General features: G+C 34.3%; 2 protein-coding genes across 2 annotated transcripts in view; both read left to right on the forward strand.

Moving 5' to 3' along the window:
* Positions 1 to 6,779, forward strand: part of Apc2 (Adenomatous polyposis coli 2) — a 75,020-nt gene extending 68,241 nt beyond the window's left edge. The window contains exons 3-4 of the mRNA XM_073958978.1: positions 300 to 516; positions 593 to 6,779. Coding sequence (XP_073815079.1) covers positions 300 to 516; positions 593 to 4,699 — 4,324 coding nt within the window. The 3' untranslated portion in view covers positions 4,700 to 6,779. The remainder of the gene's footprint in view (positions 1 to 299; positions 517 to 592) is intronic.
* A 7,277-nt stretch (positions 6,780 to 14,056) lies between these two features.
* On the forward strand, positions 14,057 to 16,753 carry LOC141388749 (vesicular integral-membrane protein VIP36). The gene is made up of 5 exons (XM_073958979.1): positions 14,057 to 14,390; positions 14,455 to 14,570; positions 14,641 to 14,838; positions 15,582 to 15,911; positions 15,990 to 16,753. The coding sequence occupies exons 1-5, from the start codon at positions 14,267 to 14,269 to the stop codon at positions 16,194 to 16,196; spliced, it is 975 nt and encodes a 324-aa protein (XP_073815080.1). The 5' UTR covers positions 14,057 to 14,266; the 3' UTR covers positions 16,197 to 16,753.

The raw sequence follows: 16,753 nt of genomic DNA on the forward strand, positions 1-16,753 counted from the left end.
TTTTGTTGGGATGTTATATGTACTGAAGATCTAGGGCCTTCTCTTGCCTAGGCAAAAGTCCTTAGAAGGCATTTAGGTGTTATACAGAAATCTGTGGGTTCCTTCGATAGTACCCTACGTCCTTGACTCCCTCTTCTATCGGCTCACTAAAGCAGATCCAAGATCTGTGTTTAGCTTTCTTAATTTCGCTGTTGTACTTATTGAAGTTCTTAGTTCTCCCAATTTGTGAACAGCTTCGATTTATTGGTTTATAAGTTAGTCAGTTTAAATAACCTTTTATTCATTTCTATTCTCCACAGTTCATCTGGTAATAACAACAATAACAACGACAACCCCATTGTAAATGGAAACCTAAGAGGTCCTCAAAATGTTAACAATTTCCAATTGCGTGGCGATAATCAAAAACCATTACTAAGTGCGGTTGTAGAGGATGCTCGCAGGGAACCACAGTGGCAAGATGATTCTTTGAGCTCCCTGTCAATCGAATCTGAAGACGATACCAATTTGTTAAGTCAGGTAATTTCTTAAACATAAAAAAAATTCGCATTTAATTTTCATATACTCTCCTATTCTTTATCTACTTTTTTTGCAGGCTATTGCCGCTGGCTGCAATAGACCCAAATCGAATTTAGGTTTTACCACAAATTTGACTTCGACGGGTAATCACAAGACCACCCCATCTCTGTCATCATCACAGCCAATACCAATTAATACGGCAACCTCTGCATCCTCTCTAACATCTAAAACAACTGCCCGCCAATATGATAAACCGCATCAGCAAAATAATGGTGGTGGTGTAAAACCAAACTATGGTCCCATACAGGCTGGAAATGAATCATACAGTTCCGTTGATTCAAGTGATTCCAATGACAACCAATCTAAATCGCTTTTCGAGTTGTGCATACTCACCGGGATGCACAAGAACCGAGATAGCAGCAATATGGGTGGAGGCAGCAGTTCATCGTCCCGCAAGCACACACGTAGTTCCCACTCACATCGTACCCACAAAAATGGTCATAACGATCAAAATACCACTCAATCGAATCCAAATTTAAAGCAATTCGATTCATTGCCAATCCAAGGAAAACAACTAACACCCAATCGTCATGTTCGAGAACGCGATAGAAGGGATGAAAAACTCCTAATGGAATGTATTAATACGGGTATTATGAAGAAGATTGGTGAATCCAATAAACAACAGCAACAACCTCCTTCGTTACTGACCCGTGAAGCTTTAGTTTTGCACAATAACCAGCCAAAAAACGGGCAGGCTACGTCTGCAGCTGCTCAAATGGAGGAACTAATTCGCCCACAAAGTGCCAAATCCATGGACAACTCCAGTTTGTCCACAGCTACCAGCATCAACACCACCACCACCATCACAGCAGCTCCAGACGTAGAGAAGATCGACAGCAACAACATTTCGAACCATTATCAACAGCAACAGATCAGCACCAACAACATCAATCCCGTCGAAGGCATAAACGATCAAAGAAATCTCTTCAGCTCGCCGCCGGCGGCGGAACAACGGAATCCAGTAGTTCCACAAGACGTAAATCTTCCAAATCCAGAGAACGTTCCAGAGATAATGAACGGTATTGGGTGTAAATCCGAGGATTCTTGTGAGGAGGGTCAAAATGTTCAAAGTGATGAATCCAATCAGTCGTTTATTATGGAAACCACAGTATCACTTGACAACAGCCCATCTACACCCAAGATGCAAGAAAATGAAAAGCACAAAGATCCTGATTTAATGTTAAAATCCGTGGAAAGATTAACCCTAGAGTTTGTCTCATCGGCAGAACAGTTACGCACCAACAATGGCAATGGACCAGTCCTACACCATAACTTTGTCAATGTCACGGTGGCAACACATGACAGCGCCGGCGATTGTACCACCACAGCTTCCATTTCAAATGACACTTGGGATGAAGACACTTGCCCAAATGATGTAAGTTTTCCCAGTGTTAGTATTTCGGCACCAAAGGTTATCTCAATCACCTACGATGAAGATGATGAGGATCAAACAACCACAGCCGATTATAAAGAGCTCAACGATTTTGCTGAGAATACACCGAATATTGATGAATTGCCTGCTCCAGATTTATCTTTAGATTTTGATAACATTGGTGTTCATCAGGCCCAAAATAATGGCTACAATTACGATTCCCAGCCATCTTCTTTAGATTGTTATACAGACAAAACTTTGGTAAATGAAAGTGGGGGAAAGTCAACTGCTAAGGCAGCTGAAGAATTGAATGGCGAAAAAGATAAGCAAGATGGAGGTGAACAGGAAAGCTCTTCTTGTGGTCTAAATTTCAAATTGGGCGGTATTGTGCAGACAGCAGCGGCTGTTCCATCGCTATGCTTCAATGTCAGCGCAATGACAAATTCTACCTTCATAGCCCAAGAAGCCCGTAAACTTGCTAATAACTTACAAGCTGCAGACACAGAAGGGGAAGAAGAGGAGTTGACCTTTAGCATTAATAGTTTGGATTTGGATAATATTCGACCTCCATCCGGCATGGATTCATTGAATATATCCGGCTATTATCTGGATTCCCATACCCAACCAAATTCACTGCAAAATTCTCCGCAAATGCATTTTAAATCACCTAAATTCCCGCGTAAAACTTTGCCTGCTGGTTTGGTAGCACGCAGAGCTTTGGGTCAAATGCCTCCACATCTTAGCGGAAGTATGGAATCTGTGAATTCCTCCTGTAATATAATGCTGGACAACATCAAACCACCAAGTTTAATGGATGAACTCTTGGATTCAATGATAAGTGTTTCGAGTATACAATCTGAAATTGCTGATGATTGTGCAAGTATGGCCACAACGGTGACGGTATCACATTATGAAACTGCCACTGGAGGTGGCGAAGATGGTGACACGATTACATTACGCAGCTGTAGTGAAGATCAATTGCCGCGAGATGATGAACAACATACCTATAATGATGGAACCATAACACCATTGCCATCTGATTATGATTTCAATTTCAGTTCAGCGGAAAGTACCCCAAAGAAATCGTATACTGGTTCTCCCGGTTTGGGCATAAGAAATCTAACACCCAAACAAAAACGACAAATAGTTAAAGACCGTTATCGTACCTATACCATAGATGGAGAAATGAGTGAAGAGTTGAGAAGAAAAATTGAAGAATCCCAAAAAGATGAGACACTGCAAATTGAAATAACCAGTTTTGACACAAATAACACAAACTCAACGGAGAATGGCGGCAAGTTTGACGATGATCAGAATAATGAAAATGAGAAACAAGAGAATGGTTTACAAAGTACACCGCGCAGTCGTCGGAGATCCAGCCAGGAACGTTATAGGACACAAACAATAACATATTCCGACTTGCAGGCTCACTTGAAGCAAGACGCTGATAATCCAAGCATTACCTCAAACTATACATTTACCCATGGAACAAGCAGTGATAATGATAGCTCATCAGATTTTGAAATGAATACCAAGCTGGCAGATCAAGATTTAACAAGTTTGGAATATGATCAAAATTCTGAAACAGAATCATGCCATAATTTCGATACAAAAACACATGTTTTGACAGATTGTGAAGAGGAACAGGAACCGGAGGATACAGAAACTGATATAACAGAAAAGCAGGAAGTGATTAGGCCTCGAATTGTTATACCTGGAGAAACTACAAATGAGAGTAATGCCGAAGAGGGAGAAGGAGAGCAAGCATCTCCTGTCAAAACGGTTAGAGGGGGTAAAAAGCCACAATATGTATCACCCTATAGTATGAAGTTTCAAAAAACTAGTGAACATTGTAAGCCAGCAAAACCACCGCAGGTATCAACGGCAACGACTGCAAAATCTAATTTACAGTTAAGAAAACCTAATGCAACGACAGTGGTCACAACAAATGCGAAATTGGCACAAAAGAAACCGCTTAAGGAAACTAAGGAGGTACCTCCTCCACCTCCCCCCGCGCCCTTGGAACGCCAAGGAACTTTTGTAAAAGATGAACCATCTGTTGATGCCTCCACAGTACCTGTGGTGGAAACTAGTCCCAAAAAATCCAAACTTTCAAAGCTTCCAATGAAACGTCAATTGTCATCAACTGGCAGCAGTAATACATCACCACAAAAGACAGCCAGTACACGAAAACTACCAACTTCAGCCAATTCCTCCTCAATATCGGCAACTAACAAAAGAAGCTTTGGTGGTTCCATAACAAAACCACAAAGAGCCAACAGTAATGTCAACATAAGGGTAACTACCAGTGCTGCCCGCATAGCAGTGCTATCAACAAGGGTTTCAACCACCACACCACCATCACGTAGCAATTCAACATTAAATTCAGCCAATGCTGCTGTTACAGCAGCCCAAAATGCTGCTGCCAAAATTAATCAAGCTCAGTCGCGTATTGCCGGTATTTGGCGTAGAGTAGATGATGCCAAGAATAAACAAACAACAACGACGGTAAAAACCAATAACAAAGGATCTCAGTTAAGTGGAAAGACAACAACAACAGCTAAAGCTTCACTCCAACCTGGTACTTTGGTACGCAGCACAACATTTGATAATTCACCACCATTGACGGTAATAAAATCAAAAACAAATTCGGGGGTGGTAAGTGCTGGAAAATCAAACGTTGGATCATCATCAGCAGGAACAACAAAAATTGCAATGGCACAAAGACAAATTTTGGGTATTCGAAAATAATTTCGTTGTGAAGGAGGGAATTTTTCTTTAAAATGCAATGGGTGAAGAAATGGAATGGGTCTCACCAAAACGAGTGGTTAAAATTTTTATAAAGTAAGAACTATTTGATTGGTTAATGATTTGATATAGGAAAAGATTGTAATGAATTCACGTCATTGAAAACGTTTGTTTATAACAAACAGTATTATATGCTTCAAAGATATTTCATTATACACTTTTACTGACCCGAAGACCGTTTGTTCATATCACATAATGGCAGCTTCAAAAATTTTAAGCTTCAAATCCTTAAGGAATGACAGAATATTAGAAATATACTCGAAATTGCTTATAGCAAAAAGATCCATGATGGCAGCTTCTTAAATTTAAAAACCCAAAATTAATGACTTTCGTGATTTTAATGTGTAAACTGGCAAGGACATCGATTATTGTAACAGTTTAAGCTTCTATCGTGCCAATATTGGAGTCCTACCCAAGAAAAATTAAAACAATAACAGACCCTTTAGATGCAAATAAAAAGCTATTTTACAAAACTGATGTCCTTTATCTCAGTGTATAAAATATTAACCCTTTTTAGGGTCCATTCATGGATAGACATTTCTTTGTTCAAACAAAAAACTTTGATATGAGCACTTTAAAATAAATTGAATGGGACTCTTCAAATCTTTTTCTATGAACTATGAAACATGTTAAGGAATTGAGACCCAATTAAATTTCCAATCTTTCAATGTTGGACGAATATGTCAAGCTAAAGATATAGACTGGACAGGACATACCCAAAGGAAAGAATAATAATTTAGGCAACAAAAAAAACCTAGACTCTCTTCCCCATACTAATAGTTACAAAAGTGAAATACAAAACAAATAAAATCATTAAATGGTTACTAATCGAGTGTGGTAGTGAAAATGACACATACGTATATACAAACTTCTTATATCTATCTACGACAAACATACATATTATGCAACGCACATTTTATTAAAAAATAACTCAAAAATAAGTAAAAAAGAAAAGACTTGGAGTTTTGCATAGAGGAAATACTATAGACATAACAATATATATATATGTGAAACTATACAAACAGAAAGAGTATTAAGGCGATAGGGTAGGATTTAAAATAAAATTAAAACTTTTTAAAATATATATCTGAAAATCAAAATAGTATATCTACCCATTCATGAATAATTGATTCCTCAATCCACCCATTAAGGCCTTCAAAAACGAACGAAACCAACATTGTAATTCAACAAAACCACAAATAACTAAAATTTGATTGGTAAAAAAAATTCCTAATGAAATTATTAGAAATGGAATCCTAACATATAGACAAAAAAATTAGAAGTATTATAACACATAATTAAACACAGAAAACAAAATTGTAGAATATAAATTTAAGTGTAGAAACAGGGGCAAAACAATACCCCTTAACAAACAAGCAACAAGAAAGCAAGAAAGCAAGAAATTTATATATGAAACAATAAAGTCACATAGGAAGAATATTTCTTTGAAACTTCAGCCAAATGTATTTAAATTATTTAATTATTAACGTTATTATTATTACAAAGATTACAATATTAATACTTAAAAAAGAAAATGAAGAAGAAGGGGAACATCATCAACCAATAAATCTTCATACAATGTAGAAGGACATTATTATCATTATTAGTTATAGCATCATTACTTTTTATATAAAAATCAAATTTTCCATTTATTCATAATCATTATTTTATAATTTTACAAGTCTCACCAAAAAGATTTTAAAAGTCTGCGTTTTTCTGTTACTTTTTTCTATACCAAAAAAATATAATTGTTTTTTTTTTATTTATCACTTTAAAACATAATATTACATGCGCATCATCTATAAATCGTTTTTATTCATAATTTCTTGGGTATTTATATATAAATTTTCATATTTAATTAAGTATTTAGAATATCTGTTTTTTGGCATTAAATATAAATGAAACAAAATATTTTATTAATTACACACATACATATATCTATATATTTAATTAGACTATAAAAAACAAAAACAGAAATTATAAAACAATAAATGAAAATGATTTGCTTATTATGAAATCTAAATGCAAAATGTTGTTTTATTATATATATAATTGTTCCACAAACATCCCCGAAGGGACAAGGGAGACTTCACTCATATTAATGAGTGCAACACGAGTCTATATTAGTTCAATGATATGGGACCTACTGTTTATCGCCGAGCCTGAATTGCGTGTCTTAAGACACCTCTTGCAGAGAAATTTTACATGACTGAAATACTCAGGAAATGTCAACAACATTACTGAGGGTATTTTGTCACCGCTGAAAATTGTTGATGTTGCCTGGCCGGGGAATCGAACCTACGAACTTCAGAGCGCAAAGCGGGTGTGCTTTCCGTATACAATTCATTAAAAACAAGTAGAAAAATATCAGTCGGTTTTGCCTACAGAGATATACCCTCAGCTTCTGACCAATAAAAAAATATATTGATTTTGTATCACGAGTTTGCTACAAAATATCCCAGCAAAATGTTTGTAGCCAAAGAAGTAGTTGAATCATGAGTGCAAGTAATTTCGGACTACATCTTTTTACGTGAAAGAAGTCATGATTTTTACAAGGGCATGGTGCAGTGAGGATACTGTCTAATTTGCTTCTTAAGCACACTTTTTGCATTAGTTCTTTGTAGTGAATAAATATACATTCCATGGAAAGTATTTTGAATTCATTTTTCGATTCATTTAAAAATTGATTCGCAAGCATGCAATTTGAGGATATGGGGGAAGTTAACATCTATTAAGCGAGGATTTTCACTGATTTGAGACCTCAGGGCCATTTGGAAAAGGTATTTAAAAGAGTTGTGGTAACTTCTAATTAATATTTATGGCCTCTTTTTCTAGTTTCGTTCAAATTACTACCAAACTCATGTTTTTGTAGAACATTTTTGTTTGAAAAAACAGTAGTTTGATAATAGTTCGATAGTATTAATGAAATTGAAATATAATGAATATAAAACAATGGAATATCTCAAATAAATCATTTTAAAAAGCGACTGAGTGCAAATAAAAATCAAATACTTTCATTTTAGAAAGTTAGCTTTTATTACTCAAAAATACCCAAAACATCTTAAAACGCTTCTTGCATAGAGTCATGCCAATATGTCGATGGTCAGACTAGCAAGGTTTCTTTCTTAAAGTTTCGTTAGTGTCCACACACGATAACGTAAAATTTAAGATTTTTGCGTGTCCTCTTTATTTTACCATTCGCGTTTGTTGTGTTTCTCATACCAATAAAAACAAAAAAGACATAAACCAAAAAAACAACACAAAATTATTAACATTAATAATTAAACAGCCCTATTCTGAACATTCCCATGGGAGCGAAATTTCCCATTCCCACGTTTTCCATATTCTCAACGACGTGGGAACATCAAATCATGGGAATTGAATTTTCGAAATTCGAAATTAGTTACACCAAATTATGATAGCATACTTTTAGGGGGCTGTAATTTTGTTTTTTAATACAAAATGCCTATTTGCATTGAATTCGCGGTTTTTGAATTAGATTAGCAAAAGCACAACTTACTTAATTCAACAACCGTGCATTGATTTATGGATTTTTTAAGTGAATGGAGTCAACGATGTGTGATGTTGTTCGAATAAGCACATTTTCTTCAGATTGTGCGAATTGGTGTAAGCATTTTTTAATTAGTAGGCAAACATAATTTTTATGTAAAAAGTAATAGGAACTTTTTAAGTTTGTAACGAATTTAAAAATTGTATGTTGATACCGAGTAATTTTAGTTAGGGGTTTAACGAGTATATCGCTGGTTTTACTTATTCTTATTTACTTATTTACTATTTCCTAGAACTCGTATTTTGCATATTTAAAAAAAAAATTCAAAAAGATAAGTTCGGATATTTTTCTCGATTATTACATATTTTTCCTTGTTATTACATATCGTCACCATAAAAATCCGAAGACGTATCTCAAAAAAAATAATAATAATAAAATACGTTTGTGATTGAATCTAAAACTAAAACACATGCCCTTGCAAAATTTCAAGCTTCTACGTTTAAAAATAGCGATCCTATTCAAGAAAAGGCATTTCGGAAAATGGAATAGCATTGCAATAATTTGGCATATATGTATGTACGCCTGTGATCTTTGTCGTTGAGGAGACTAACACGTTTTCAATAGAACGTTGGTCGTCTGATTTAAAAAACCCGAAAGTTATATTACGAAAATGAATAAAAGTTGTAAAGATTGTATATATTATGGTTATTTTCGAATATATATTTTAATAATTATTACCAAAAATTCTTTTGAAATTGATTTGTTTTTACTTGTTTTTCTGCGTTAATAGAATCAACCATGACTCTTTTTCTCGTATTTCAATACATATGGTCTGTTCCAGAACTGCAAAAATCTACTAATTTTTACTACTTTTTTTTTTGTTCGATAACATAAAGGAAAATTTTTTATCGGTGTAAAACATGTTAGATTCTTGCAGGTTTTTGTATCATATAAGAATATGCAAAATCCGAAGTCTACTAATGACATATTTTACAGTACATTTTTTATGCTTTTATTAAGCAAACACTTGGCGATTATAAATATTTGCAATAATTTTGTCGTGTAGATGTCTTAAAATATGAAATTTCATAAAAATATGAAATTTCTTGAATTTTTTTTTTCATACTCCCACACTGTTTGCTGGGGAGATTTTTCCCACAAAAAGACACAAAATTCTCCCACAATTCAAGATAGAGAATGTATACTTTTTTCCCATGGGAACAAATTCCCAATTCGAACTTCATTCAGAATGAGGGGAGATGGGAAATGGGAAAAAAACTCCCACAAAATTTTGTTCAGAATACGAAAATGTGGGAATGGGAAAAAATTCCCAACTCCCATGCGTTCAGAATAGGGCTGAAATTAATATTAATAGTTAAATTTTCACTATTTCATTAATTAAATGTTTTTATTAAATCTTTTTATGTTTGTTTTGTTGTTAACGTTTGCTTGAGAAAATAAAAATGGAAGAAAAATCTTGCAACGAAAAACAAGAAGAGGCAACATAACAAACACAGAAAACCATGTACATGGGTTTCACTACTTCATACCCCTCGCCTATAAACTTGACGTCGCCATGTTGAAATCGTGCTAGTCTGACCATCGACTATGTGATAAATATCTAAAATTGATTGCTGACTTCTTTCGCGTAAAAAAGACATAGGGGGTTATCATGAATGAAATTTCCCCGTGAGTTTCGTCCTTCCACCTTTCCAACTTAAGGGAGAAATTGAAAAAATTCACGGGAATTGCCGTTCATGATAACTCCAATAGTCACTTGCAATCATGATTCAACTACTTTTTTGGCTACAAACAAATATGTAGTCTGACATTTCTTGCACCTATGACTATCTTTTTGGATACAAACATTTTGCTGAGTAATTAAAATACCATAAAATAAATTGTTTCTTGTGTTCTTAAGCATTTTATTTGCAAAAAGTTATTATAAATATTGTTACGGAATTAGATTTAACTAATCTCCGTGTAGACGTTGTTTTATTCCCCAGTACGATTTGTACCAAATAAAACAGGGTTCGTTTTAGATTACGTTTCTACAATGCTTTATTTACTTTATTACACTTATTCGGAACCGACTTTAATTATTAAGCACACAGCAAGTCTCTAGTTAGCACGCAGCTATTCTTTTACCGATCTGTTCAGTTCAACGCTTAAAATACAACTCACTCCGTCATTGCCATTTCCCCGGTATTTATACCCTAAAGTCTCCCTGTTCTAGAGTCCTCCAGAACACATATGGCAACATCTCGAATCTGTGCAGCGAACACACAGACGCACATTCGGACTAAGCGAACAACCATACTCACATACATACATGGGGAATGATCAATGACGTAATTACAACAACAAATAAATGCAAGAAAAGAAGTAACAAACTAAACGATAATTACATGATTATGGCCAAACAAACAAAAGAACATTAACAAAAGGTAATGCAACGACTAGAATGATGAAGAGAGTTCTACATGGTAGTTGTTGTTGCTTAAATAAAATAACTGCGTAATAAAACGTTACGTTACAATTCAAATTTTTAAATTAACGGAAATTAAACTAAATTAACTTAAACCTATCAGTTACATTCGTAACAATATAAACATTGCTAAAATGTGAAAATTTTGTGAAATGGATTCAAATCGGACATTGTGAAAATGTGAGAACGGAATGCATTTTTCATGACTCTGCGCTGACTGCTTCTAAAAAAGCTATTCAATCACTACTTCACATAGAACAACTTCAAATAAATTTTGCTGGGATGTGGAATCTTTAAGTACCGTGGAATTTTAAGTAAGCACTTCTGATTCATAGAAATTTCGAAATATTAAATTACGTTAAAATAACTTTGAAAGACATTTTTGAAATAGTTCGAGAGTTATCTTGTGCACTAGCCATTTTAATTTTACCGATTTTTGTCGGTAACTCCAAAAATGTATTAGAGAATCGCACTACAGGGGCTCAATTCTCGTTCTATGAAAATGTGAAATGAAAACTTTTATAAAGGAAAAAACTGTCAAATGAAAAAAATTATAAAGAAAATATTTTTTCATTTCAAATTTTAATTCAACTACCCAGCAAAAAAGTTTGGAAGTAGTGCAATGCAGAGTTAAGCATAGTACACACGGTCCAACAAAACTGACAGTCAACGTACTTTTACGGCAATTTTCTGGCAAATAAAAACTTTTTGTTAGCTAAAAGTGATTGAAATACAAAATTTAAGGTATAATTTAGTGATTAGGAAAGTAATTATTCAGCTAGACTTTGATATTAACGAAAAAGACCTCGATGACTGTCAGTTTTGTTGGACCGTGTGTACTATACTTTATGATTTCACAACATCTTTCGACGCAGTCCACACGGAGTTATGAAAAATGCACTCCGTTCGATACATTTTAGAAGCACTCGCTTAAAGATCCTTACAAAAGATTTCGCCAAAGACATAGAACTGTAAAGACTGGAAAAGATACATAATGCACAAATGTTTATGAAACAAAGTATAGCTCTGTTCCAGAACTAAAAAGTTTTTACAATTTTTACCACTTTTACACATTTTGCGTTCCCGTACACAAAATTTATATGAAGATCGTTTACGACTTTTACCACTTTATAAAGTACGGGAACAGGCCATATATAAACATTTTACCAACAACAGGGGTATGTTAATGATAAAAACCCCATTAAAGCACAATTCGGCTCATACAAATTGTAGGAAAGCAAAAAGTTGGACTTAGGATTGTATTCCATAGCAGTTTCCAGTTCATTGAATATGAACAAAGCGCTTAAAAATGCCTGAAATTGAAATTGTTAACTTCTTAACAGAATGTTGTTATGATATCGTAACAACAGAGCTTAACTCCATCTATTGACAAATGTTAACAATTGACTTTTCCCATCTTAGTATATTTACATCTTTGCGCCACCGCCGGGTAAGGATCAACGAACTGTTTTTTGTAGGGATCTCTGTGTGCATTTTTCATAACTCTGTGTGGACTGCATCGAAGCATGTTGTGAAATCATACCTAGCAAAAAGTTTGCATCCGCGGATGCAGTTGAATCACTACAAGAGTACGGTACATTTGCCGTTGGAGTACATCTTTTCTTATGAATTCACTTATGAATTTTACAAGAGAGCGCGCAGCTAGGATGCACTCCATGTTGCTTCCACAGCTCACAGCTAGGATGCACTCCATTTTCGATCCAAATCAAGGCTTAAAATGCAGTGCTTTGGATTGAATTTATATGTATTCTTGGGATTGCATTTTTAATCAGTCTAAAGATGCAATTAAAATGCAAGCTATTGCGAAATATCCCAAAATAAATAAAATCCATTTATTATTTGTGTAAAACAAGAACACAAAGAACTTTATTATATAAACACAAATTAAAAAAATTCCATTAAATTCAATCACATTTGAGCTTACTTCATCCGTTCTCGATTTAATCCAAGCGCATCTGATTTTCTTTCATCATCCTAAAGTTTTTTATGTTGCCTTCCCATCACTAGTTCAGCTTTCGACATGGACTCCAACTCCACTCCATTAAAGATTTCCGTCTCGTGAATTACCGCAAAAATGTTCGCAACTTAAGTTGTTATTTCTTCATTTTATAACAAATTCTTTGAAATGTATACACTCTTGCTTATTTTTTGAAGAAATGTGTAGGGATCAACCAACTGTTTTTTTCTGTAGCGATTTCTACAGCAACTGCTTATAAAATGTATCGAACATAGTGCATTTTTCATAACTCTGTTGCACTACATCGAAAGATGTTGTGAAATCATAACTCCAATTGCACAACTTCCAAAATTTTTTGCTGGGTAACTCCACATGCACAACTTCCAAAATTTTTTGTTGGGGATTTATAACATTTGCCGTACGCTACTATGGAAGTAATTAACCTAAGTGTTGCCAATGTAGGAGAATTTTAAAGTTGACAATAGATTTTAACAGGATTCAGAGAATATAAATTAATAAAATATTCTATGCTAGAGATGTATCATAGTTTATACATTTAATATAAAAAATGAAAAAGATGTTCAAATTTTACTGTTGTTGCTATTTACAGTAATTAAAATATCCCCCATCATGGTAGAATAAGAAAAGGTAGCAGCAATACACAGCTGACTGAACTGGGTTGTAACGTTAGTGTCAAATTTCATATGACATTTTATACAATTATTTTTATTTCGATGTACATTAGGGAGATATATTTTTTGAGAAAAAAATATATCATTCGGAAAAAACCATTTCCCAGAAAGACTTCTTCACATCAATGATATGTAACCTCCTCCAAGTTCGAACGATAAGCCGCGCAGTAAATCCCCGCTTGTAGAGGCGATACAACGTTTGTTCATATGTGAGGTATTTTGTTAAAATTTAAAAAAAATAAAGCCCTAATAAACATGTGCTTCTTTGATTTCTAAAACAAAACATTGAAACAGCTTCTCCTTTTTCTATGAATTTCCAGCGACCCCAAACTTTTCTGCAAGAATTCTACTTTCTGCGAGAATTTATGCATTTAGTGGAATGATGTGGAAACATAAAAATTGAAAATATAACGAATTTTCATTCATGTTTTCCAAAATATTCAACCAAATATGAAAAATTATTAGTTTTTTTAATTTCCAACAATTTATAGACATTTCCTTGTTTTGTTTACAAATACAACTGGCAGTAACGTTACAAACAAAAACAAATTCCTTTGTGGTTGTTGTTCGAGTTGTATTTGTTGTAGTATTAACTTTACCTTATATTTGTTCTACCATGATCCCCCATCATAAAGTAATTTTTTGACATTTGCATTTTTCCTGCAGAACGGCAACACTGTTAAATTTCAACAAGCCGAATAAATCATCAACATTTTCTCGAATATTTTCTCCAATGCAAACATTCAATTTGTGCTAGCTAATTGTTTTCTTGAAAAGAAAAATTATCAACAAATAAATTTAGTTTTTTAATTATAGTAACTAAATTATATTGATTGCAAAAATGGCATTTATGGAATGGATAAAAACGACGCTAATATTCATACTCTGCTGCTGCTTTGCTGAGTCTGCTGTTAGCACAAATGAATACATGAAGAGGGAACATTCATTAGTTAGACCATTCCAAGGTATGTAAAGTGGTCGAATGCAACTACCAGCATAATAAGAATACCTTATCTTAATTTATTGTAGGTGTTGGTGTAAATCTTGCTAATTGGGACTTTCTTGGTCACACGGTAGTGACAAGCAACTACATAAGGCTTACCCCAGATTTACAGTCAAAAAGCGGCGCTCTATGGAACTATTCGGTAAGTAGTGGTATGACTCAAATGTGCAAAGTTCAAATGGTAATTTAATCGTTTTGTGCAATTATTTCAGCCATGCTTGACAAAAAATTGGGAAGTTCATGTAACCTTCAAGGTACATGGTAAGGGTACTGAACTTTTTGGCGATGGTTTTGCTATTTGGTATACTAAAGAACGCATGCAGCCGGGACCTGTGTTTGGTAGCAAAGATCATTTCTCTGGCCTAGCTGTCATTTTGGATACATATAGCAATCACAATGGTCCTCATAATGTAAGTATGTTGTTTGATATCGAACTAAGGGGATGTTTATCTATCGCTAATGTGTGCAATATTGAGGATTTTCCTTATGCTATTTACTTTTTGCGTCCACACCTATAAAAATGTAGTGAAATTACGTCTCCACATTACCTGTGTGGGTAGATATGGAATGTGTTTATTTCGGGTCATATGGCATTGATAGATAGTAGTAGGTTTCTATCCAGTCTAAAGCCTGGTCACGGATCGATTTAATGATCGTGACTAGTTTACTGGGAGCCTCCGTGGTGCAGTCGTAAGCACGTCCGCCTGCACCCAGAAGGTCAGCGCTTCAATTCCTGATCAGAATATCAAAATTTTCAGCGTTGGCAAATCCATGCCATTGAAACTTCAAACAAGTGGTGTCGTAAGACAGGCACGCCGTTCGCACTCGGCAATAAAAAGTGCACCCCCCCCTCCCCATGATCGCATACTGTAGAACGTGGGTTCTAACCTTTGCCTTAGTGTAGTCATGACACAATATCTGATAATTTTTGTACAAGGTTGTTCCTGTAAATAGTTTTTATTTCTTTTTCAAATGTGGCCTCTATATCCTGTACAGGTTGAGCCACGAAGTCAAAGTTGATGTAATAAGCCGCAATATTTGTTGTATTTATTAGAATAATTTTTATTTCTCCTTTGCAGCTTTTTTTTCACATTTAAAATATTTTCTTATTCTGAAAGCCTTTATTAAAGTTTGCTTTTTATTCCTATTACAGCATCAACATCCTTACTTGAGTGCAATGGTCAACAACGGCACCTGGAGTTATGATCACGATCGTGATGGAACACACACCCAATTGGCTGGATGTGAAGTACGTTTCCGTAATGTCAATTTCGATACACATGTGGCAATACGTTACGAAAACGACATTTTATCGGTGTCAACAGATCTCGAGAACCGTAATGAATGGAAGAATTGTTTTGTTGTAAATAATGTTGAATTACCAACGGGCTACTTCTTTGGTCTTTCGGCAACAACAGGCGATTTGTCAGACAACCATGACATTTTGAGTTTCAAATTCTACGATTTGGACACAGATGTTACGGTAAGTTGAAATTAATTTTTTATAATCATTTTATTGTTTTTATATAATTTTGAAATTACCTTTTCCTCTTCCCCACAGCCTGATCAAATTATAGCACGTGCCAACATCATACCAAATGCCAAGACATTCGAGCCACCACGTGAACACAAAGATGATCCCAAACCTAGCATGTCAAATACTAAAATCTTTTTCATTTTACTCTTCGGAATGTTGGCAGCAGTAGCAGTGGCAATCTTCGCCATCTCCTATTTCAAGGAAAAAAATTCACGTAAACGTTTTTATTAGTTAATAAATAAAACAACAACAACAAAAACTTTAGATATTGAAGTCTTCTCGGCCACTCGACCTTCTCCACCAAAAAACACGACATCTTTTTGAGAGTAAAAGACATGAATATTTTTAAATATAAATAGAAACAAATTAAGGTTTTATAGTTTTTAATATCAGTCATTTTCTATTTAAAAGATTTCTTTTTCAATAATGTATTTTTATAAACGAATTTTTTAGTTGATTTCATTTATTATTAATTCAAAAATTAGTATTTTCAAATTTATTAATTATGTATACATTCGATTCGTACATATACTATACAATACCTCCTTATTTTCAATTTCCTATGTTTAGTTAAGAAATTATGTATTTGCAATTTTTCCGGTGTGATAAGACATCACATAAAATTTGTATAGCTAAATGTTAAAAGAGCGCAATTAAAGAAAAAATATATTACAAACAATCTTGCACGTAAGCTATGCGGCGGTTCGGTAAAGCATATAGTAAAATGTAAATTACAACAACAAATATTGTGGGAATATTGTAAATAAATAGTTTAATTATAAAACTGA

This window comes from Musca autumnalis, unplaced genomic scaffold (assembly GCF_047663935.1).
Source record: "Musca autumnalis isolate F117 unplaced genomic scaffold, ASM4766393v1 scaffold_1, whole genome shotgun sequence".
In the NCBI taxonomy this organism is placed as follows: domain Eukaryota; kingdom Metazoa; phylum Arthropoda; class Insecta; order Diptera; family Muscidae; genus Musca; species Musca autumnalis.

Bases quoted from the DNA above. Each gene is read 5' to 3' on its own strand.
- LOC141388749 (XM_073958979.1), top strand. From the start codon at position 14,267: ATGGCATTTATGGAATGGATAAAAACGACGCTAATATTCATACTCTGC. The intron at 14,391-14,454 runs GTATGTAAAGTG...AATTTATTGTAG, and splicing joins ATTAGTTAGACCATTCCAAG to GTGTTGGTGTAAATCTTGCT. The intron at 14,571-14,640 runs GTAAGTAGTGGT...CAATTATTTCAG, and splicing joins GCGCTCTATGGAACTATTCG to CCATGCTTGACAAAAAATTG.